This window comes from Apteryx rowi, unplaced genomic scaffold (assembly GCF_003343035.1).
Source record: "Apteryx rowi isolate R43461 unplaced genomic scaffold, aptRow1 scaffold_10, whole genome shotgun sequence".
NCBI classification, from domain to species: domain Eukaryota; kingdom Metazoa; phylum Chordata; class Aves; order Apterygiformes; family Apterygidae; genus Apteryx; species Apteryx rowi.
The window spans coordinates 1,635,506-1,660,419 of NW_020447197.1; the positions used below are offsets into that span (position 1 = coordinate 1,635,506).

Sequence of the window (24,914 nt, forward strand, 5' to 3'; positions counted from 1 at the left end):
ATGTTTGGGTTTTGAGCTAACGCATTTGAAAATATTAAACATGTTGGATTTTTACATGTTTGTGTGTGTGTGCATGTGTTTTTTTGAGGCTGGGTGTTGCAGCAACACAAAGTTCAGACAGGAGTTTCCCCCTTGGGAAGCACTGTGATGTGATGAGGAGATGCTGCTGCCCTCCTGAACCAGCCTGTCTGAAGCCAATGCCTCTGGCTGCAGCATAGCTGCACCCTAGCTTGGGTTGAAATGATAAGGTTATTCTTATGCAGCAGGATGATCCTTGCCTTCACCTCTGTGTGTTTTTATGGTGTTCACTTGGATCTCACCCAAGCAGGGCACTAAGTGGCCGATTCTTAAAGATGTAATTTGCTTGGAGGTTCAGTTTGGATAATAGGAGGAGAAGTTCAATTAACCTTGAACATATGTCAAGATCGCCTGTCCAGAAAATTAAATAAAAGGTCTTCATGAGAACTTCACGCCCTCTTTGGGAAAGGCTGTGAGGTGACCTGTGGCTCCTGACCCGTGCACTGCTCATGAACCCGTCAAGAGCAGCTCCCGTGCTGGGGTTGCATCGGACAGCAGTGTGGCTGGCTGCGAGAGGAGCGAGCTACCAGGGTGACTGACGCTAACGCCAGCAGACGAGTGGCGCTGAGGACCCTCTGAGCTCCTGCAGGACACGGGAGAGGCTGGGGTGTGACTGTCACCTGCTTGCTGTGAGCCAGCTCCCTTGGAGACCTGAAGGGGGTCTACTAGGTGTCCTGCAGCTCTCAGCCATGGGTTTGGGTAGGTGTTTTGCAGCAGCTGGGAAGGTCAGCCCTTCTCGTGTGCTGTGTAGAAGTCGGACTACAACAGATACGGCCTGCTGGGCTCCGTCACTGAGTGTGACTATTCCAAATGAGGAAAAACATCAGTGGCAACTGGGCCTTCGCTTTGGAAAAGTGGTCCATGAGGATGGACAAATCGTACTCAGTTTTTTTTCTTGAATCTTAATAGTTAGATATGCACCCCCCCCGCCTTTTTTTCCCCCATCTTTTAATAGAGAGAGGAAGCCAGTGCTGCTGGCACCCTTGACATCTGAGTTATCTTTCCTGGGAATGAATGTGGCAGCTCGTTCTTGCGTGCGGTTGTGTTGGGCTGTCACAATTTCGTGACAAAGCCATGAAACTTCAGGTTTTGCTGAGGGGGGGAAAAAAAAATCCAAGCCCAAAAAACTTTGGTTTGGAGACCCTGTCTGGGGTCTGCTGGTTTTTATACTGGTTTTTAGAACTTCTGCCTCCAAACATCTAAAGTCCCTTCTCCCACTTAAAAGTTAAGGTCAGAGTAACAATATTTGATACAGTGGATGAAAATGTCACTTGAACAGTATCACAGAGTAATCTAGGCAAATGGGTATTTTCTGAAAAGCTGTAAAATGGCTAATGTTTGCATGCCCAACCTTTTCTTTGCTGGGAAAGATTTCAGCTTTTCAGATGTTTGAAAATACAGACAAAGACCGGCTGTGCATGTAGCCTGTTAGCTCTTCTCCAGAGCTGGTGACTGCTCATAAAACTAAAGCAAATACTCCAAACTGGCCTCATCTAAACCATCCTGCATCACTTCTGTTATTTGTCTACTAATATGGGACCAGCTGTCTAGTTAGTGAAAAAGAAGCATCAAATTACAGAAATCATGGGAAATGCGGACTGGGAGGCCCCTTAAAGGTCACCTGGTCCATCTGCTGCCCTATGGCAGGTTTAGCTCTGCCTGAACCACTTCTCTCTACTTTCTGACCTGTTTTTAAAAATCATCAGTGATGGAGATTCCATAATTGCCCACAAATAGGTAAAAAGTAAATTATGTTTCATGAAAAATAAAACTGTTCAGCTAATAGCTGAACAGCCAACAGCTTCTATTAAGTTAATCTGATATATATATAAAAATTTACTGCTGATGTATCAGAGTGATTTATTAGTGCTTTAAGGAAATGTTGATCCTTTGGAGACATGGAGATATCAGCACTTGGAAATGGGATGTCTGCAAGATTGCTAGTGGTAGTCTGCATGGGTGGATTTTGGCAAGATGTGGTTTGTGGTCTGATGTACTTAGGTGGTTCTCTTGAAGACCTTAATTGTAATGAATGTGATTATCCTACAATTCTCCTAGCGAGGCTGCAGCTGTACGGTGACAAAGCAGAGCCCTTTATACATCCCATCTGCGCTGTCTTTTTAACTCTGTTTGGCCTTTTCCAAGCTACATAACTTCAGAATTTATAGGAAAGCTACTCCACTGCTTTCAGCTTTCTCTTACTGTTTTGCCATTTCTCGGAGCATTTACTTCAGAGCTAGTTCTGCGGTCGTTCGGTTGTGTTTTAGTAGTGCCTACGAGCCCCAGGGAAGATGAAAACCTCGCTTTACTCAGTTCTGTGCAGACCCACAGCGACAGCTCCCGTGCTGAGGCACTCGGATATCAGTTGGACAAGCCAGAGCAGGAATAGTAGGGATTCGGCACTTCAGCTGGGTTATGCGGAAGGGCCAGGCATATACGGAGGAACTCCTCTGTGGCGCCCTGTTAGCGACCGCACCGAGACTGCTCGGCTCTTTTTCTCCACCCTGTGCATAAGGTAAAACGGACCGAAGTCTGCAGCGTGGTGAACCCTCCTTTCCCGTGCCCTCTCCTCCGCCCCACGCCGGGTCGGGCAGACTGCAAGCCGGGGGCCCTGGCGAGAGCCTCCCTCTCTGCCAGCCCCGTGCCGTGCCCCTGCCGCTTCCCAGCGCTGCGGCCCTCGGTGCCAGGCGCGCGCAGGCTCCAGCTGGGGAGAAGCCACGGCGCTTCGCTGGGAAATGAGGGTGTAGCAGGTACAGCAGGAAGGGAGCATAATATCGAGGGCGAACGAGCAAGCTTCGTGCCTAAGCCTGAGATTTCATCATTTCCCAGTGACAGCTCTCTTCATTCCCCCCACGGTCCTTGCAGCCTCTCTGCTATTGCAAAGCATGCCTGCGGTCAATGAGCGATGCCCGCTCCTCTCGTGCCAAGGAGTTCTTCTTTTTGCCAAACTTTATGTTTTGCTTTTCATCCTTGAGCAAACCCTTCACACACAGGGTCACAATACCCTCTGAGAGGCCTGCACCAGCCGCATCAGGAGAGGGTTGCTGCAGGTTCCTGGTCAAGCATCTACTGCGGTTTGGGTCCGGTTACTCCTGCCCACTACTTATCGTGAATGGCACCGAATCGTCCTCCACAAACCAGCACCCTACGAGACCATTACAGCCACCGTCTGTCGGGGCAACAGCAAGTGCTGTCAGGCTGGCACCTCACCGTGTCCAAACCAGTCAACGCCAGATTAATAGAAACACAGAGCATAGTGTCTGCTTTGTACCACATTATTATTATTATTTTTTAATATTAAGACAATATCCACATCTTAATCCCAGCCAAATTACCTGAAGTCCTAAATACTATGGTAGGAATTGCAAGGTGGGTATAAAGGGAGATTGTCTGTGAATGGTGGAGATAAAACAGCAGGAAGAAGTTTTCATGCAAAGGGACAATTCGGAGCTAATCCCAGGTTCTGCTGCAGGGCAGTGGCCTGAATGTCCTCTCCTTTACAGCAGAAGAGCTGTTGGCTCTTGGGTGCAACCACCATTTCTCAATTGTACTATTCATAATATGCTTTAAGACCGCCCCCCCCCCCCAAATCTGTGTACCTCATAGGTAGAAGGGGACAAATGAGCAATGGAGAGGAGCAAGGGTAAATTAGTCAATAAGCCTGACTGCTTTAACACAGCTTTACACATACAGCCCGAATAAAATTGACAGCTTTAAGGAAGAAGAGAATCAACCTCCTTGACCCTACTCTGATTTATACAGTCTAGGGAGCTAGCACAAAGCTTGTATTTCCCCCTTCAACTCAAGGAATACAAATTGGAGAATATTAAAATTAAAAAAAAAAAATCCTTGATCTGCTTGGCTGAACACTGGGAAAACCCATGATTCCAGTGATAACTGGAATGACTGAATAACTGTAACTGTATAAATTTGTTTACCCATGTCTGGTAACACAGGTTTTGCCAGCAGCTCTCTACGTGAGCTGAACTTTCTTCATGGCCTCATCTTCCAGTATAGTCTGAGGCTAAGGCTTCCTGATTTACAGGACACAGTCTGATCCCCTCAAAGCAGGCTTTCTTCAGTGAATGAACAAAGCTGCTGGGACTTATGCAGTGTCTCTAAAGAAACCAGTTATTGGTGTTTCGGTGTTTGCATCCAGTCTGTTACGTGCTGCACTCTCTGCTCTCCTAGCTGCATTAAAGTTTTAGCAGCTAAGCAGGGAATATCTTTCCACTGTCGCTTATTAAGCGGAACTGATGTTAACCATGTCAAGCTGATTTTTGGCTGCACAAACAGCCTCTTCTCTTGCAGATGAAAACTCCCCATGTCAAGCAGAACAGGTGTATATAAATTACTCATTTCCTAACCCAGGACTCTAGAGTTTCTTTTATGGTGCCACCTTTTGGCCTCGCTTAAGAAGCATTAAAATTAGAGAAGGATGCAAGTCAAGAGATTCAAGGCTCTGAGTAGCTGCACTGATGTTTGGGGGACTTTTTTGACCCTTATCCAAAGTGCCTGAATGTGGTAAAATTAGGGACAATTGCTAAATTGCAGGCCTACCACTTACTGTCTTTTTCCTCCTGTGAGTTATCCTCCTGTTTGGTACCTGCTCTTGTCTGAGTTGATTTTGAGCACAGCTTTTGTCTGGGTATTTGAAATCCCTTTCAGAATGAGTCCCAAGAGAGAGAACCAGAGAAGAATTCAAGATTAGAAATACCTGGGGGCAGAGACCTTCAGCTAAAATCCTACTATCACACTCAGAACTTTCACAGAAGTTTTTTAATGTCTGCATGAGTATCCAGAAGTACAAAATATCTATCAAAGTGCCTAAATTTGCTAGTATTTCCAAATAAATCATGAGGAGCTTTGGATATGCAAAAAACACTGGACATTTTCCCCACTTTTCTATACATCACCAGAAAATCGGGATTAAATAAATTATTGTTGATTTCAACATAGCTGCAGACTGTCCAGGAAATAATATGGCAGACAAATCTTTTAGGTAAAAGTGGAAATTTCATTAAGAAACAACCGTGGAAGCACTTTTTGTTAAGCATAATCTGGAGTTCAAAGACACTTGCCTTTCAAAATCTCTGCTTTGATTCATGACAGATGCAGAGGCAGCGATATATGACATGACGTGACATATATCAACTAACTCACAACATAAAATGTGGTGATTTTTTTCTAACAGGGGATGGAAAAGCAAACACTGTTTTATTGTAAAAATTAGCTTGAGAAACAATTTTAAATAGCTGTCAAATATCTGCCCTTGCTTACCAAACAGTTCAACTGGATAGAGGATTTTCAAATTCAGTTTTTGCCTGTTCCTGATGCTTTGCTTTTTTGAAGGTATTTTGCTTTTTAGTATTTCAGGTATTACCCATAGCACTATTTTTCCCTGTTTTTTAAGATATCTTCGTTCATATTTGCTTGCTGACTTCAATATGCCATTTTGATAATTTTCTTTGGGACCAGTCAGCTCTTCTCCTGTGGTGTATTCCAGTTGAGAGGTTTCGAAGTGGTTTTATTTTGTTTTTGATAGAAATACCCACTGGTATAAGTGAGTTTAAATCAGGCTGTGAAAATAACTGTATAGGTTAATAATGATCCTAGGTTACCGTTCCTTTGTCTAAAACAGCGGGTCAAGGTTATAACCATATCTCAGGTTTTTCTCCTGGATTTGTTCCCGGCACAGCACTTTCTCTCTCTTCCCTCTTACCGGGCTGTTAGCTTTGACCTGCGACTGCCTCAGTGCAGTTTATGTAAAGCAAGTGTCTGTAGCCAGAGCATTTTGGAGGCCTTGGTGGAAGAGGAAGGATGTACTCTGGAAAAGCAGATGTTCAAAGCAGCCACAGCCACTGCTTTGACAGAGTGACTCAGCCCTCTGGGCATGGATATGCCACTATAAATGCAGTTTAACTCAGTGTTTCCATGAAGCTGATGAGCTGACAGTCATACTTTGACATCTGATACTGCCCTGTAAAAACTTCCAACAACTTTAGTGGGCTGTTTGCTTAGGAAAGAAATGAATAAAGCCAGCTCATCTTTCTTGGTCATCTGTGCTATGCTGCTGCGCAAGTGAGGCACTTACAAGCACTGTATAAACATTTGATGAGGGAGGTCCCTGCTCCTAGGAGCTTAGGATCTGCACGGGAGAGACGAGGTGGAAGGAGAACAGGAGCAGCCAGGGGCGATGTGACCAACAGAAAGATAATCCAGATGTTCCCAGTTCAAGGCCAGTTCCTTCTCCGATGCCCCTGCAGGGCCAAAGGCCTCCCTTAAGTTACTTATCCTTTGCTCACCAAAATGCAGCTCTGCTTTCTAGTACATCGTGAGACAGGGGAGCACACTGCCTGCTGTATGGGAGCAGAAGATGCAGCTAATCTAAAAAGGGCGCAGATGCTACAAAACATTTGGGAAGATAATCTATTTCATATACGAACTAACTTTGTGCTGTCTGACCTGCAATTGTTTTCTATCGATGTTTTACTAGAAAAACTTTGAATAGAAATAAGATTGAATGATCAGCAAACAGTAGATAACAGTAACTTTTTTTTTTTTTTTTGTTAGTTGATTCTGGAAACCTGATTCTAAAAACCATGATAATGCAGTTGAAGACCAAACACATACCACAGGTGTGCATGCAAAACTAAGTAATATGACTTACGGTTTGATATTAGAAGTAATCTGCAGACAAGGAATGATTTAGTAGAAAGATTCACTGAACAGTACAGAAGAAAGCCTCCATCTGAGTATGTTTCAAGCTAGTTGAAAGATAATGCAGAAAATGGAAAGAAGGGCTATCAGGAATAGTTAGTCTTTGCACGTGCACAGTCTTGTTTAGGCGGCATGCACCCCTTTCTCCTCATAAACCGAAATCTTTGTCACCTAGGTACATCATAATAAGCAAGACTATTGTCACCCATCTAACTGCCAGTTAGGACATCCTGCGGGTGGAAGATCTGCATCTCATCAAATCCTGTATTGAATGGTTCTCCTTTAAGGGCACCGCTTTCAATTTATCTCAAAGTCTAGCTTACCTCTAAGGATCTCTTTTATGCTGGTACCACCAAATTGTATCAACATTACAGGATTATGAAGTGGGATCACTTGCCCTGTCAGCTCTGTGCTAACAGTTTGGGTTCACATTGATATTTCCAGCAGAGCAGGTGCTTTAGTTTATTAGCTAGAGAGATTCATCGTGCACCCAGAAACTGCCCTTTGTACCCTGCTTTTATAATAGGATTCAGTACAGCTGAGCAAATACAACCTCTACAGTATATATGAAATACAAGAAGATAATAGGAGCAGGATAAACTCTCTGATTAGGTATAGTGTACACAGTGAATCAGAAATACAGAGATGCTTTGCAAGATGAGGGGGGAAAAGGGAGAGAGAAAATGTATTTAAGGTCTGCCATGAAGGCCTACTAAACCCTGCTTAAAGGATTTCTATCCTCACCGAATCTCTGTAATCCTTACCACAGGCCTGAACGCAATTACTACTTCAGTATATTTTCAAGCTGGACTTCAGTTAAATTCTTAATATCGCAGTCAAATGGGGGAAGGAAAACAAAATGAAGGAAAACAAAACAAAACAAACCCAATCGACTATTTTTTAGCAACCTCCAAATAACGGACTGACAGCAATCCCCCAGCCCAGAACATCTTGATCCCTTTGTTTCTACTCACCTCCATTTGCTTCTTGGATATTGAAAGCAAAGGCTCATTTTGTCCTGCAGATTCGGTGCTGCTGCTCAGTACTATCTTGCCTGATCGTAAAAGGGCTCCTGACCAAAAGGAAGAGGAAAGCGGTGCGTAAGACAAACACAGAAGCCCAAGAGGAAAGCTACACCCAAAAGACCAGCACTAATAGCAACTGAGCAACTGAGAGACAGGGAAAGAGAGAACACTCCCAGTTACTAACTTTTTCCATTGATACATCTGCTACAGAACAATTTTGCTCCAGACTTCTCTTCCTTCTTGCAAGCAGTGCTTTGCTTTATGTGTAGACCTCAGATAAACTATGACTGTTTTTTTTGCTTGTTTTTTGTTTTTTTTGGACCAAGTAAGCAAATCAATGAAATATGAACTAGAGGCTCAGGTGACCACTTTAAAAGCATAATGCTAGGCAGTAATTATTATAAGGTGCATTTGTTCATACTTCAGATTTTTTTAATTCAGAAGTCTTCAGTGGAAGCAAGTCATATTTGAAATAACCACCTATGGGACTTTCTGGCTGGAGAGCTTTAGTGTAGTGGAGGGGAATGCTTGGATGATTAATAAGTTAATTTTTTAAGAGCTTGATGGGCAGACAGGGAAAATATGCTAAACTGTCCTTGCCTCAGAGGTATTTCTAGTGCCAAAAAGAACTGCGTTGAGAAGGAGAGCTCATGATTTCACCTTTAAAGACTTTGAGCCTACAGAGATATGTGCAGAGGGGCAAGGTGGGGTTTTCTGCAACAGAAGAAGCCACTACACCCTGCCCTTGGTGGAGATAAGGGTCCTCCGACTGCAGGGCTGATCCTCAGCGTAGGTCGCAGTGCACCTAGGCACGTGTGCCCACGACGGCTGCACGGAAACTTTTGTCACGGATGCTTAATATGTGGCTTGGAACAAATAGCAAATGATTTAGTTTGAATTAAAAAGTTTTGACAGTTACTTTGGCAAATGTGAGGCAGAAAGGAAAACTGAAGGATGTGTCATGTTTGAAAATTCCCAGGGTGTGGTAAACTCATTTGTCCTAAAGTTAGGATCAGATTCTTCCGTCATATCAGAATAAATCTGGAACTATTTTAGGGAAGCTGATGGAGCTACACTGACAGTAATTAAGGACATGCTATTTACCAGGGTTAATGAAATCTGGCTTGAGCCTACAGCCAGAAAATACTGTATCCAGTAGCATAGGTGTGAAGGAGCTGTTGCAGGCAGTAAGGCTGATAGTGCTCTTAGTAAAGGTAATATCCTCCCTTCACCTTAACTGTCCTGCTGACATCTTGTTATTGCAGCTTTCCATCTCTGTGTCCTGGGTGATCTGCTGATGTATGTTTTAACAGTTACAGGAGGATACGTATAGATCATGTATAAAGGTGCCAGGTTGACTTTGTGGCAGGATAGAGGCTTCTAGTCCACATCTGGGACATTCAAAGGCATTTGGTACCTGAATCCCCTCGGATCCAAGGAGACAGGCATACCTGCATCCTTGCTGCTCCTTGAAAATTGCAGTCAGCCTCTCCTATGAGTTTTGTTTTCAAAAGGACTTTTCCCATGTGGGTTCCTGTCAGCTTGTAGCAAACCAGAAAGCCTTTCCATCCTGACTGCCAAGCAGCAGTCATTCAGTAAGTGATGGACTTGGGATACAAGCCCAGGAGAGGCACAAGTGTCCCCAGCCTGGCCCCAGCCTTCATTAATCCATTTCCTTTAGGCTAAGAACCGCTCACTGGGAGGAATAATCCCCCCAGTCCAAAGGTAAAACGCAGCTGTACGCACCTCCCCTGAAATGCAGTGGGACACTTGCAAAAAAACACTGTGCAAAGGTTGAGGACCAGTTTTGGGGGACAGGACAACCGAGTAACAGCAGTGAACTCCTTGTGCACAAAACCAGACCTCTGCAACAAACAGAGGAGTAACCCCTTTTTTTAAAGAGCCTTTTTAGATTACTCCCTTAGGAATGTTCCCTTTGGTCTGGCACAATATGGACTTATGTAGCAGCTTGCTTTTCTTCCCCCCTTTTCCTTTCTCTCTTGGAAGTGGCATCTGGCAATGCTGCCTTTGGGCTGGTTAAGAGCTTGATGTACCACACTGAGTTATCGAGCCAGGTAAATGATAGAACATCATTTATGTGCCTTTCAATTACCTTTAATGAGCCTAGCTGGTGTGGATGTTTGGAGTAATTGCCAGCTATGGATTTACCTGGTTTTGTATTTTCTCACTGTTCATAGAGCTGGTTGTCTCAGGTGGGGAAACCTGTGGTATAATTCCAGTACAATTATTTTTAAGCTACTGGTTTGCAAATGGGCTTTATGTGGCTTGGAGTAGAATATTCTTCTCCTCTTTATTAACACAGTGTGATCAGTAGTGTAGGTAACTTAAGATTGTCACACCTTGTGATATACACAAGCAGGGGCATGATTTACAGCCTATCCAGCGGTTAGTTACTACCAAAAGATGCGGAGCAGTCCTGTTCTCTCCCTCTCTGTATAATTCTGTATATTAATTTTATTAATATATGCATATAATATACCTATCTGTTGTAATTAATTACAGTTAAATAATTGCATCTTATAATTCTGCATATTCCCTCCCTTGCATTGCTACTCGCCTGACCACATAGTCAGCTGGTTCAGGGAGTTAAAACAGGCAGAAAGCTAACTCTACGAATAAGTGAGTTGTTTTCTGCCTGTTTAGCTCCCTGGATGAGCTCTCTAAGGGGGCAGATGAAGGACAGTGCTGCCACAAGGGAAGTGGGTGGCTGAGGACAACGTGTATGGGGAAGGGAAGTGCGAGGAGTCAGACTATCTCATTTTATTGTTAAATTGTCTTAACTGTTTTAGATTGGCTTAACTAGGAAGGTTTGGGGGTTAACAGGTGCTGAAAGTTGACTGCAGTGGAAATTTAACCATTCCTGACTAATTTGTGCCGGGTCTACAAGAGGCAAAGAAGACATCCTTTGCTGCAAACAGCCTGAACTCTGCTAACTCCACAGCCGGGCAAGCAAATGCTGGGACGGAAGAGACGGGTCCTGCCTATCGGCTGAGTGTCAGGGCAATGGATTCGCCCCCTTGGAAAAGCCCCCACAGTGGGTTGTGCAAGACATGACTGCTCGAGAGAGCAGATCAGTGATGGCAGCTGGACAGACACATCCCCGTCAGGCCAGGTGAGAACCAGTTGTTTCGTTGCTACCTTCAGGTTGCCAGAAGCTACATCCATTGCAATATAACTCCAAGTTGAACTAGAAAGATTTCTAGCTGGAGCCTGACTTGGTAACCTACTTGCAGCGCAAGGGTGGTCAGAGCAGTGCGTGGAAGGGCCAGGCCATGGGAAGTCCCTGCTCTGCAGTCTGCACGTGCCACTCGTGTACTGACACTTTGGGAGTGTTTTTTCACCCGTTAGCCTCACCGCAGGGCAGTTTGGTGGTGCTAAGGACAGCTCTAGACTAGCAATGCTCCTGTCAGGCTTTACTTCTTCAAGACCAGGTCATTACTGGTCGTAGTGCCTGCCTCACTAACATGTTTTACAAATGAACTTATTCTCTGAGTGTTGCCCTTTGCACAATGGGGAACTATTGCAGTGGGAAATAGAGTTCTTTGTGAAGCTTTAAATAAGATTTGTTGGGTGTTTTTTTTTTTTTTTTTTTTTTTTTGGAAGAAACTCTCTGCTGACATGTCAATATGCTTCTCTTCCATCTGTATGTGTTTTTCCTTGAATTAGAGCATCTCAGAAGGTGGAAAAGGGCAAAATCATTTTAGTCCATCTAATCTATCCAGGAGGTCAAATGCAAGACGGGCCACTATTATGTATTTTACAAGGCTGATGTTCCAGCTGACATGTTGCTCCTATTACTTCCCATAGAAGACTATTTTTTGGCTCAATAGGTCTCTCTCTGAAGGAGATTTGCAACGGTCTTTGTCTCACTGTTCTCCTGGCAACTTTAATGCCATTGTGCCATCCTCACTCATCACCGCAGTATTGATGCTTTCCCTTTTAAAATAAGCTTTTAATAAATGTTGACCAAAACTATTCAAGTCCTCTGTTCTACTGTTGCTCAAGCTTCTTACTGACAGACCCTCTAATTACATCTCCTCTTTTGAAACACAATTTTGCAGCTGAAATGCTGTAGACTTGTCTGTTTAATATGACTCTGACCACTGTCCACGCCTCTGTTGGAGCATCAGTGGTTTGCAGAGCACAGTTTGATGGCTATTTCATCTGTCAGGCTGAAAGCATTAACTTAAGTACTTTGAGCTTTGGAAGGCATTCCCACAATGGTGGTGTGCTCGGAGGCACAGTGTTATGCACTTCAGTGTTGCAATTCAATATTACAAACTTCATTTTCTCCAGACCTTAAGTAACTGGTCACATGACAGCTGAGCGGGGACTTCCTAGTCTAACTTCCAGATTTATGCTCTCAAACTTTGCCTGTTAGTCTTTCAGTTTCCAAAGCACTCCATGGGTATGGGCTGCAAACAGCATAGGTGCCAATACAGTCGGTTGTTTTATGTTGCATAAATGTGGAGTAAGGTGGTGTCCATTGCGATGAAGAACTAATGAACTTCACAGAACAGTTGAGCTCACTGTACTTGGCTTCATCTGGGAGCAGCGATCAATGCAAATTAAATTTGTTCCCATTGTACAATAACAGTGGGAACCCTGGGAAAGCAGAGAGGAACTGGAAAAGGGAGTTTTAGAAAATGTGTTAAAAAGTGATTTACAGAAGACTCAAGGGTGATGTGAAATACTGGTAACCATAAAAAGTCTGGTGGCTACTTAATGGTATTATAAAGCAGGAAAGTTTACTCTTGGGAAGAACAAGAGGGACATAGCAACAGAGGGATCAATCCATACTTAAAGGGAGCTAGACTGTAAATTCACTGCAGTAATTTTTCCACAACAGGACAAGCCCAGACAGCTGTCTTGTAACTGCTGCACAGGAGTCTCAATGGTACAGAAAATGGTGGATGGCACCTGTGCTGTTCCTTGTAAAGAGACAGAATATACTGTCCTTTGCTTTGCAGATGGGATGGAGAATGATGGATCTCATGTCTCCCATGGGGCTGCCTGGTACCTGCAGGGCTTGGTTGGGCAGGCACCAATAAAGCTAATTGTGTGCAGTAACATGAAGAAGTGGATGAGTGAGTCACTGAAGGGAGGAACTGGACTTTTCCCTCCCATTTGGTGAAGTATTAAGGCCTCTCTACATTGCTTTTCTCCCTGGTCTTTTTTGTTTAATCCTTTAATTGGACGGGAGACCCAGAACTTTCTCCCCTGTTTCCCACTTTGTTCAGAAAATCCTGTGTACACTATACTTTCCTGATGTTTGACTATGCTATTGATATTCCTGAGATAATCCGTTCTAGAGCTTCATCTCCCAGGGCTGATGTTGTCCCAGGCAGACGTTGTACTACCTCACCCTCTCAGGGCAGGTGTGTATGGCAACACCATCAGTCATTGCAGTGAGGCAGGACTTCTGAGGGCTGAAGAGAGGCATGGAAAGTGGGGGATGCAAACTGCACAGTCCTGAAGAGTCAGTCTTAGATGATCAGGCATGGATTCCTCGGATGGGGAAAGGAGAACACATTTATCCTCCTAAAAGTTAGTCTGTTTATTTGTTATTGACCAAAGCCACCAGCCTAGCTGATTACATTGACTGCTCCTGCATCGTGCACTCGATTCTCATGCATCTTCTGGTCCTTTCCCATTGTCTGGGGTCAATGAAGGTTTCGGCTGTACTGAAATGGAGAGTTACAGACTCTTCATCCTGCCAGTGCTGAGGGGATAACGCACACATGGCACCTCGCGTAATACTGAATGTTGCTTCCCAACACATTTGCAAGAGAAATGGCTCTGCTTGACCAGAAAAACGCACTTTTTTAGTGAGTGTTGTTTCCTTAGTTTGCTTCACTGGACTGACAAAATTTTAGAAGTAACTTGAAATGAAATGCCTCCTTAGCCCTACGAATAATTTTGAGCCGTCACATTAAAATGTGGTACTATTAAGATAAAATGTGTATCAAAATGTAACCCGTCAAGAGGTTCCTCCTGTGCTTCCGACCCGAGATGGCTGGAACAGGGGCTGAAAATAAATGCGGCAAGTCTGGGATTTTCTGTGCATCGGAACTTTTGCTTTCGGGCCGGCTCCGAGGATCGAGGACGGCGCGGGCCGTCGCGGCGCGCTGCCGCCGGGAGCCGCCAGGTGTCAGTGCGCCCCCGGCCATGAGCCGCCGCCGCCCCCGACGGAGCGGGCGCCGCTTCCCTTGCTAACACGCGTATCTGCGTCTAACGCCAGCCCCGCCGCGGCCGTGACCCTCCCGGCCCTGCTCGGCTGCAAGGAGCGCAGCCTGCCCCGGTTCATCCTCGACGGGCGTCTGGCCAGGGGGGAGCCCCGCGCTGCGGCCCCCCCCCCCCCCCTTACTGCATCCCGAGCAAAAGCAGCCATCGCGGCAGTTACAGTGCTCGTGGACTTTACAGATTATACTAAATGCATTTGAAAACAAAAAATGCATTAATGCTCTGGCCAACAACATGACAAAGATTATACCCCCCCCCCCCCAAAAAAAAAAAGAATACATAAAGCTTTAAAAGAATAATGTCAGAATAAAAGATTTTTCCGATTTACCGCAGGATCTGTTAGATAGCACACTGGCCCTGGGAACGCAGATGTAAGCCTGAAAACAACTGAAAGGTGGGCATGGTTGCACTTCTGAAGAAAAACAGGTACTTTTGTGGGCTTAGCAGAAAATCCCAAGTTAGATATGTAGGGACATAAAGATTGATCACCCTTACAAATGCAACATCAAATTCACTTTCTTGCTTCCAGCTGTACTTAATTGCATTAAACTCTAAGATACTTACACAAGGTGCAACTAGCCTATGCATTTTCAAATAGAAGTTGTTTAGAGTAGGCTGTTCATAATTAGATGCACTTCCCAATTTCTTCAAGGTTAGTATTCCTCCTACGTTTTATTCCCAGTTAAATGCATCTAGATGTTCTTATTGATAGAAACACCTGCATCTTTCTCTGAGTCCTGCTAGTATTTTGGCCTCATAGTAATTAGTGGCAAATGCTTCACAAATTAATTATGTGTTTTGGGAAACAAGATTTCCTATCATCATTTCTAGCGGTTGTTGCCATTTAATTTCATTGGTGCTCCCCTTGTTGATATAGTGTGAGACGTAGTATACCTTTACAGTCTCTTTTCCATTCATTTCTCGTAAACATCTGTTAATGTCACTTCTAATTCACTTCCTCCTCCTACTAAACTTTATCCGATCTGTATCCTTATGAAAGTCATCTGCATGTTAATAATCATTCTTGCCCTTCCCTGAAGCTTTTCCATTCCTTTTTTTGTGATTTGTCAAAAGGGAAGGCCAGTTGAGATGGCAGCATTTAAAATAAGGAGATAGAAAGTGGAGGGGACTGAAGCAATTCTGAATGCAGAGATGGGAATGGTGCACAGGAGGGGAGGTTATGCTATTTCTGCAGTGACAGCGGCAAGCCTGTTACTAAGTGGATTACTGTGTTGAGTCCTAATGACAGTAACTCCCAAGGAACGTGGAAAACTTTGAGCGAAGAGCCATGAAAATGCCAAACGCCTTGGAGAGCCTTCCTTGGAGGGAAAACTTTCAGGGCAGCTCCATCTGTTTAGCCTAACAAATTTAAGTAAGACTTGATCAGATTAGGTACCCTACAGAAAGAATATGAATATGATAATAAAGGATTTTAGCAGATCCTCAGTCTGCTGAAATAAATGTAAACAGATAGCTGAGTGTAGTCAAATGTAGGTTTAAAACAAACTGCAAAATCCTAAGATAACTGGCTGTTGGGACAATTCTCTGGCAGCTTTGGCGGACATCCATCCTTGGGAGTTTAAATGTGATTTACCTAAAAGTCCTCTAACATAACATGGTTCTGCTGCAACATTTCCTGAGAGTCTCTGGTAACAAAAGGAACCAGAGCCAGAACTCTAAAAATACAGTTTACTTCCGTAAGATCAGCAGAGACAGCCAGGCAAACACTTCCAGGTAATAGGTACAAAAAAGGAAGTCTGTCCTATGGAAATTATTTTTAGAATAGCCGAGATTAAAGAAGTGACCCTGACCTGGAGGCTATTCCAAGATATTGGATAATTCTTCATGCAGCCAAATTCCCTGGGAGGTTGTGAGAAATGTTTTGTGGGCATAAGATGCAATCTCATTTCCTCTAGATAGAAAGCACGTTTTCTTTTTAGGAGAAGAATGAGCTCCCGTCAGATTACAGCTATGCATTATGATAACGGAGGGGGAAGGCATATGTCCAAACCCAATCAATGCTTTGCTAAAATCCCCTATAATGAGACAAACTTACCCTGGAATTCTATGGCCAAATGTGGGTGACAGAACTAGGATCCTTGCCAGTTCCCTTCCAACCCTATCTGTCTGTTCTTCAACCCATCTAACTTGGCTTCAGGCAAAGTGTCTTGGCCTTTCTCAGGGATAATGCCCAGCAGTTTCTGCAGATATACTGCTCCTCGGCGCAGTCTCCCCATGACTGCAAACTGGGCAAAGCTGGGAATTTCTGCTGTGCCCTCCTCTGCTTGTGGCTCTTCATGGTACTTTCATTCTGTTTGGTGACTTGGCAAGTTAACAGTGGCAATGTAAAAGCCTGGTGCAGATTTGTAAGAGAAAGGGGGGAGCAATGCTGGATGAAATACTGCTCTCCCAAATTGCAGCAACCCCAGACCAGAGTATGAGATCTGGTAATGAGCTCGTGTAGGTGGTGCCTCTTAGATGAAAAGTAAAACCAATATCTTGATGGCTTGTAGTCACCTTTTTTTATGTAACGCTGGCCTGGATAATGCCTACCCAGGTAACTTTTACACCTCGTCTTGCAAACTCCTGACAAGTGTTTCGATGCAAAGGTGTCTCCTTGCAATTTCCACCCTAGAAGGGCTGCATTTTAACAAGGAGGAAACTGAATCCTGTAACCCAAGCTGTGCGTGATGTGTATGAGCAAACCGTGGGAAAACATGAGCCACAACACAAGCTCCAATATGAGAACAAACAAACAAACTCGATATTTACCTGCCCGGTCACACAGGACAGGGTTTAAGATTCTTTTCTTGCTTCTAGCATAGACAAACAGAGCTGACCCAAATCCCTTTGAAATGACTACACCTTGGGATATCATTGCCCAGTTCCTTTAGGTTCCTCTGTATAGATACAGCTAGGTAGGTGGCTGTTTCTAGTGTAAGAGGTTTGAGAGGAAATAAAAGATCCGTTAATCTCTTGAAAAAGCCATGTGTGTTTCTCTGTGGGGCTCTGCACTCTTTGCAACCTCAGCTTGCCTCCTGCGCTCGCACAGAAACGTTCTTGTCTCCCGCCCTGGTGCCAGGAGTTCACATCTCTGCTGGGCTCTGCAGTCAGCCTGCTGGTGCCCATTGCCAAAAGCACTTTTTTGGCTGTATCTTCTTTTGGTGGCCTGTCTTGGAAACTAGACTTGCAGCACACTTGCCGGTCGCATCTTCTGTGCTGGATTTTGTTCGTAGCTTCTCCTGTTTTTTTTTTCCTTAGTGTTACCTGTCTCTTAATTTTGTGCTGACTTTCCCAAAGCTGTGCTCAACGCCCTAGACCTGACACCGCCTTTGTGTTTCCCTACCATTTAGTGTTGCTATTCTGAATGTTTAAAGCGGTTCTGCTTTTGATTTCAGTTTGCTGTGCCCCACTGCTTCTTCCACCTGCTGGCGGTGGAGTTTGGAGATAAGGTCTTTGGTGAACCTGCTGCCTCTAAGTCTTGTTCTCGCTGATTCTGCTTGTTTGCTCCGAGGAAACTCTTTTTGGGGTAAAGCCTCTGTCTGTGGTCTAGAAAATCTGTGCAACATACAGACGTGTGAGGAAGGCCGTGGAGGATGGTCACAGCTCTAAGGTGAACAGGGCACGTGAACAGAGCTCCTGCTCTGAGTATCTCTGGATTCGGCCACTGCACAATGGTAGTTTCGATGGCTTATGTTGCATAACCTCCAGAATTGACCTTCTGGGGGACTGAAAATGGCAAGGGGTTTCCTCATAGCTTGTGCAAATGCCTTAAACATTTTACTACAACTAATACATTGAAAAGTCTTTGAATCTCTTTTGCTATCGCTCTCATATGATGCCTCTGGGACATAGGCACTTAGGCAAAATAGTAATTCTGTCAGTGCGCTTATTTCTTTGGGGTGATGATGATGAAGGGTTTTCTTTAACATCTATAGAGGACACCTGGGCCTGTGATGTTCTTTTTGGAAAGGTTATTTCAGTAATAGATGGATATTTTCTTGTCATTGTATACTGTACAGTATCTGTTTCTAGAGCCATTGCTTCAGTAGAGAGCCATTTTATTGAAGTATTACTCATTGATAATGGCCATATTCCTGCTATGTATTGCCAAGTAAATATAGCCATAAATGAGCAAATATTACTGTGTGCGCACGTCTGAGGGCTTGCAGCCATTGAAGATGATCAGTGCAGACAAATCATAAAATGGCCAGACACAGACTTAATCCTGCAAAGTGCTTCACTTGCTGGAAGGCGTCTGTGTCCACGGGTGTCCGGTCAGCGGCGGGCTGCTAGCCTCTTCCGCAGAAACGCAGAGCTCAGACCTGGCAGGGAGCAGGCCCAAAGACGGACAGCAAGGACAATACGTGCTACGTAAAAGTAGCCACCCCTGAATGTTAGACATATGGTCGCTAATTTCTGCCCACCCTACAGCTATCTGAAACCTCTCCTATGCCTTTCTTTTGTTCCACGTAGGTTTATGATCCCTTCTTGTAGCATCTAAGGATTCTGTTATGTTGTTAATGTTTCCATAGCAAATGCACCAAAAAACCCTAGTTCACCTATCTTTGTCCATATAGCTATAGATCTAATGTATTTGTACTTGAATCAATTAAAGTACACGAGCATTTAGGGGCTGATCCGGGAGGCTGATGCACACAGTGATCCGTGGGCTGAAGGCTCAGCTGTGTTTTGCTGCTTTTCAAGCATCAAACCCCCTTCATATTGCTGGCCATACGAGTTCAGGGTCTCCCAGCCATGGTTCAGGTCTCTGTTATGAGTTACAAAACACAGGCTCCAGGCTGCTGGGTCTTTCCCTTCCCCTTAGGCACTCTAACTCTGTTTTGCTCCCAGCCACAGTGCTGTCTGCAGAACTTGCAGATGTGTTCTGTGAATTGCTGCCCTTGCAGATAGGAGACATGTAAAATGCAATGTTTGTTTGTGTGTCAGAGCAGCCCTGAAGATCGTTACCAGCAGTCATAATTTCCAATCTGTTAAACTCACGCTATACTGTAAAATGCTTTGCTGAAAACACAGAACTTCTTTGGTTCGTCTTCTATGAATGGGTCATTTAGGATGAAATGCTGCATGAACCCTTGTGTGGTGATGCTGTAAATCGCAAACAAAGCGTATTCCCCCGAGCACCCTGCGATGCCTCAGACAGGTGCCTCAAATAGTGGATGGATGTGGTCTTTCTGCTGTCATTGCCCCACAGAGATCTGGTGTGCGAAGGCCACGATTGCTGCCGGCCAGGAGATTCCCCTTGATGTGGAGGGGAGCCCTGGGAGAATTTAGTTTGTTTTAATGTCCCTGGTCACTAACCAGATGAGTAAACTTTATGTGCTCAAAACATGGCTCCTAACTTCAGAGATTTTCTGACAATTTTCTGCCTCACTTGCTTGGTGATAAACTAGGCTAAGACTCTCGGTCTGCTGAAGAATGAAGAAAACTTTCTCCACTGGAGGCAGGAGGAGCCTCTGTATTAATTATTAAGGCAAGTGCCATAGGAAGGATACAGAGCCCACCCAGCCCACCTTCAATCTGGCTTGTAAATACAGTGCAATGCAAAAATCCTGAGGTACAGACGAGTTTGTCCGTAAAGCAGAAAACAAGAGTGTTTGGCTTCTCTTGCTCTCTGGCATCAATATGCCCTGTGAATAGGAAACCTCACTTAGCAAATCTGCCCTGATTTGCTGTAGTCTTCTGCTTTTTTAGGGATGAGTCCCACAGTAAAGCTTTGAGTAGTGTGTGGTTTATTAGAGCTTTCACACATGATAAAAAATCAGGTCAGGAAAAAGCATTGAAAAACTGGATAGCAACGTGTTCCCTGCCTTTCTTACATAGCAGTGTGGTAGAGATGTAGTGCAAAAAAGTACTTTGTGATCATGTAAATAATCACTGCCGTCAAGAATTTGTAAAACGGGCTGACTATGCAGCCCAGTCTTCTTTAAAGACATCTTCTGAGTGTTTGACTTTGCAAACCCAAGGCTTTTTGTGAATAATATATAAAACACATAGACATTGATCAGATTATGGATCTTTTAGACTTCAAATTATTGAGTGATAAAAAAGCTTTTACTTCTTGAGCAGTATTTTCTCTTCTCTTTCATAAGTGTCTCCCAAGTGAAGTGAAATGTATCATTAGTTCCAAAGAAACTTGGAAAGACCAAAGTCTTTGGACAGCAACACTTTTTTTCCCAAGGAAGTAGTAAAGTCAACAAAAGTAGATTTTGGAAAATGTTACTAGGCATCCACCTTCATAAAAGATATAATTATTGGGGAATTTATTTCCAAAAGTTTAGAAGATAAGAAAAGATAATCTTTTCCATTTTGTTATTTAAAGCAATTTAAAAGACCTAATTTTGCAAAATTCTGAATTCTAGAAAAGGACTTTGGTGTTGAGGGTCCCTGTGGGATTTACATGTTCTTCTTGGTTCCCCCAGCAGCATTGCAGATCTGTATTCACAGTTTACCACCTCTTCTACTACCACCCTGAAGTCTGCTTTGCTGATGATTTTGCGGTCTTCCCATTGACTTCCTAGATGTCGGCACAGACCCTCATGGAGAATCAGTGAGCTGCACTGCCATGAGATTTTCTTCCTTGCTCAGATTTCTGCTGACTGAAGAGGAGGAAGGAAAACCAGGAAGCCTGCAATAGCTCCACTGTGTAATCCCAATTCAAGTTTTTGAGGGCTCTAGGAAAGTGTCAGGAGCTCAGCTTGTCACCCTTAACCTTGACCATCAGGCAAAGCCTGCAGGAGGAACAGGCTTTCCAACTTATTGCTTTGACCCCAAAATGCACCAGGTTAGTCCTAGTTTAATTCCTGTAAATTCAATACAGTTACATTAGGGATCAATTTGTTCTGAAGTTTGTTCGGTGCTTTCATACATATAAGTGTCAGGTATTATTAACAGAAGAAGTTTATCTTGTGAGATAGCATTAAGAGCCCGGCAGAAGTGTGATTTTGTTTCATACTGGCAAAGAATATAGGAAACGCCATTTGATTCCCTTCACAGCATGGATTAGCAAAATGAGACTTGTCTCCTTTGCACTAACAAGCCCCAGAATAGAGTGTGAGCCATTAAATAAGGGAAACTCCTTCAGACATTAAAAAAAAAAAAAACCTGTGGGAAAATAAATCACTCTTTATACCTAGGGTACTAGGTGAATAGATTATTGTGTAGGGCGTCTGCTGTGTAGGACTTTTTGTGCACAATAGCATGACTTTATGGTTTTATTTACATTTTCTTAAGAGTTCACATGACTTGTTGCTATGGGGAATGCTGTAGTTGTCTGGGATACCCTTTTATATTTACATCACACACACACACTCCCAGCTCTATCCATATACTGACTTGATGGTGCTTTGTCAAACTCAGCAAGTAATTATGAAGGGTTTGTTAATTTAACAGTGTGATTCAAATTTTAATCTCATAAGAATATTGCTGGATCTTCATTTTATTTTACCATTTGCTTAATTTTCCTTCCTCTGAATTTTTCATGAGTAATACATTTGAAACCCAGACAAATCTGGAAGCTGGTAAATCCTGCTCTCTGAGGCTGCACATAATACTACTTGCACTAGGCAAGATTTGTAAAGAAGCTCATTTACATTCAAGCACCCAAATAAGTGACCGGATTTTAACGTGACCTTCAGCGGCAGTCTGATTGGAGCCTGGCTGCCAGTTGTCCCCTGGCCAGGTGCTTGAGCACTACTGGTTACATGGCCCTGGATAGACATGGTGAATGCTTGAAATTTTCCTTGAAATCTTTTGAAAATCTGCCCTCAAGGCTAAACCCAGAGCTTACTTAGTGGAATGGAAAGAGTTCGGTCATTTTAGCTCAGTGGGTCTTGAATCTGTCCCCAACTAGTTTCACTTACAAATGAAGCTCACCTGTGAGTAGAAGTTAGCTGAGGACAATATGTGTGAATTGAATTAAATAGATATTCTGGTGAATTGAATTAAATAGATATTCTGAAGTCTGCCTTTTCAAAGCATGTCTCCATGGAAGAGACTTTCCGCTCACACAATGAGATAAAAAGCAGTAAACAATGATGTTTCAAAATATTCCTGGAAATTTCCTCCCACCACCATCACCTTAAGCACATGCTGTCCTCTGCTCGGTTTTACAGAGCATTGTGCTAGGAAAGACTTGGATCCAGAAAGTCCTGGATCCAGAGCTCACACCTCAGCCAGCCAGGCCTCTGGATGTGGTGAGAAGACTGACATTCTTTCCTCAATAGGTTCCTTCTGAGCTGGGAGGAAGAGAAGTGTCTGGTCCACAACATTTCCCCTCCCGCCCTTTATTTTTTTCCAGAATATCAAAATTCCATCAAGCCTTTCAAGATACCAGACTTCCAAATGTCAGACGGGGGCCTGACACTACAAAGTTTTAGAGCTTCATAAAATCCTCCGAGAACTGATTGAATGCCGCAAAAACACTGCTCACGTCCAAATGACGTCGTTTCGGTTCTGAATGACTGTGCAGTTCGACCACATTCATGTTCCTCGTTATTAACTAATCTCAGATGTTCACGTTAAAATACTTTTGCCCACAAGCATGTTTAGCAGTCTTTCAGAGGAATTGAACAGTTGGGTGTTTCTTCCCAGAAAGAGTATTAACTGCATGTCATGTATTATCTGTTATTTCATTAATTATTTATCACTTGTAATCCTTATTTAGGAAGTTCTAGCTAACCATTCATCCAAGAATGGTATCGTGCAACTTGTGCCATAATTTTATAATAATTTTAAGCCATGAAAAGCTGTTGCTGTGGCTGAAGGATGGTGCTGCCCATTCTTGTCCCTCATCCTACCCAGTCCCTTCTTCCAGCACCACATTTCACTTGCTCCTATAAAGAAACAGGCTGAGAACCTGACTGAGGTAAAACTAGCACCACAAATGGAAAGGTATAGCCAGATATTTCTGCCTATGAAATGGCTTTATCCTGCCCCATCCCGATTTCCTTTGCGGAAGGAAAGCTGTCGCCATGCTGTGTTTCCTCCTGCATTCACCACCCAGTCTAATTGCACAAACTGGCAGTCAAGCGCTTGCCACTGCGGGGAGAGGAAAACTGAGCTTTTCAAAATGCAGCTTACTGGATGAAAAGCAGCATGGCAGAGCCTAGACACGAAGCCAGCACCCTCTGAGGCTCCTACGCGCTGTAACAAAGCAGGAGCCCAACGTCCAATACATCCCGCTTTGCACCTATGTTTACAAAGCGTTCCTGGCAGTTTCCCCCAGGTTGGCCCGCAAAACTTCAGTTGTTGCCCTCTGCTCCTCACTCTGGAGCCAAGCGCTTATTAAATAAGAAGGAGAGTAGATAATGAAAAGCAGCAACAGGGTTCATTCTTTTCATTTCTGGGTCAGGAAGAGGCTGAAGCACAATCAGAGATGTAAAAAAAATAAATAAAAAAAAAAAAAGAAATAGAGCATGGTGGTTAGACAGAAAACACAGCAAGCTTAACATAGCACCAATTACTGAGTTAAAAGAAAGATCCTGACGAGCCCAGAGAGGAAAGATTTCAGCAGCAGGGATGACTGCTGATCAGCCAAGATGCTCTGGAAACAGATAACTGCATCCCTGCATTTCACAGGACAGCCCAAACCATGATTAACCCCTGACTTGCACGCCCACCCCATGCAGAGCGTCTCCTTGAGCTCCTAAAGGAACCGAGCCCCAGCCCGGCTCACTGTGCAGGCACAGCTCAGCTGCTGAAGAGCTGAGCTCCCCTTCTCGGCATGCCTTGTCCTACTCTCCCATTTGGATTTTTTGTTGTCTTCTGGAGCATTGACTCCTGGTTACTGGTCTCCTTCTCCCCCTCCCTGTCCTACCCTGTACCATGTAGCGCACATGATGTGTCTGATCCTCTGTTTCTCTTAACTTTGGGATTAAGAAACAAAACGGCACAGCCCAGCAATGCGCTCTGATTTTTGACCTTGAGCAGTTCATTTGTGAGTCTGATTTTGCTGCTGCCTCCTTCAGCGTCTCTAGCAACCTCAAGTCTCTTGAGCCCTTCTCATCTCTCTGAGGTCTCCTCGTACTTTGTATTCCCAAAGCTGCTTGTCATGTAGGCGAGGAGAAGTCTCAGTTTACTGGAAAGGGAATTATCCCTTTACATATCACCAGTCTGACACATATTGATCTTTCTTTAACGAGGTAACATGTAAAATGCATGGGTAGAGGGCAGGTGTTTGGTGTTTTCTATTGGGCCAGCTGCAGCCACCCCATCTCTGATACCTGATCACAGCTGTGCTCACAGACTGTGCAACCCATCTCCTCCCACTGACCCAGCTGCAGGCTTTCTCTGGAGATTTAATCCTTGCTGCATGACTTACATTGCAGCCCTGTTCGTTTTCACGTGTTTGAGCTCCAGAGTCTTACGATGACACATCTCTGGCCTCTTATACTGCTTTGCATCCGGATCAGACCCTTTCCCTGCACAGTATCTTCTGCCTTGTGTGTCTGTATGGACTATATGTCACATCCCTGCTTAAATCCTCTTTGAACCCACGTGCTGAGCGTGACTCTGCTCCTATCACACCTAGCCTATTCAGCTGGCTATCCCCTACCATGGCCACTCATCACACATCAGCCTGAATGCGTGCTAAGGCCTGGCCTGCTCCGACCTGGGACAGGAATTCCCGGCATCCAGGCATGGAAATGCCCCGGGACCGCAGGGCAGGGTGGTCCTGCAGCACTGCAGAAACCAATGTCTCAAGGCAGGCTGCAAGCAGCTTCAAAGAAGAGCTGTAAGTACTGCATTAGACACATGGTTCCTTTAAAAAAAGCAGGAGCAGTTTAAGATGTTGCTGTCTTTCAC

General features: G+C 44.2%; 1 protein-coding gene across 1 annotated transcript in view; it reads right to left on the reverse strand.

Moving 5' to 3' along the window:
- The window catches only part of KCNMB2 (potassium calcium-activated channel subfamily M regulatory beta subunit 2), a 160,391-nt gene extending 152,531 nt beyond the window's left edge, over nt 1-7,860 (reverse strand). The window contains exon 1 of the mRNA XM_026060956.1: nt 7,773-7,860. Coding sequence (XP_025916741.1) covers nt 7,773-7,810 — 38 coding nt within the window. The 5' untranslated portion in view covers nt 7,811-7,860. The remainder of the gene's footprint in view (nt 1-7,772) is intronic.
- Between the last annotated feature and the right edge of the window lie 17,054 nt (nt 7,861-24,914).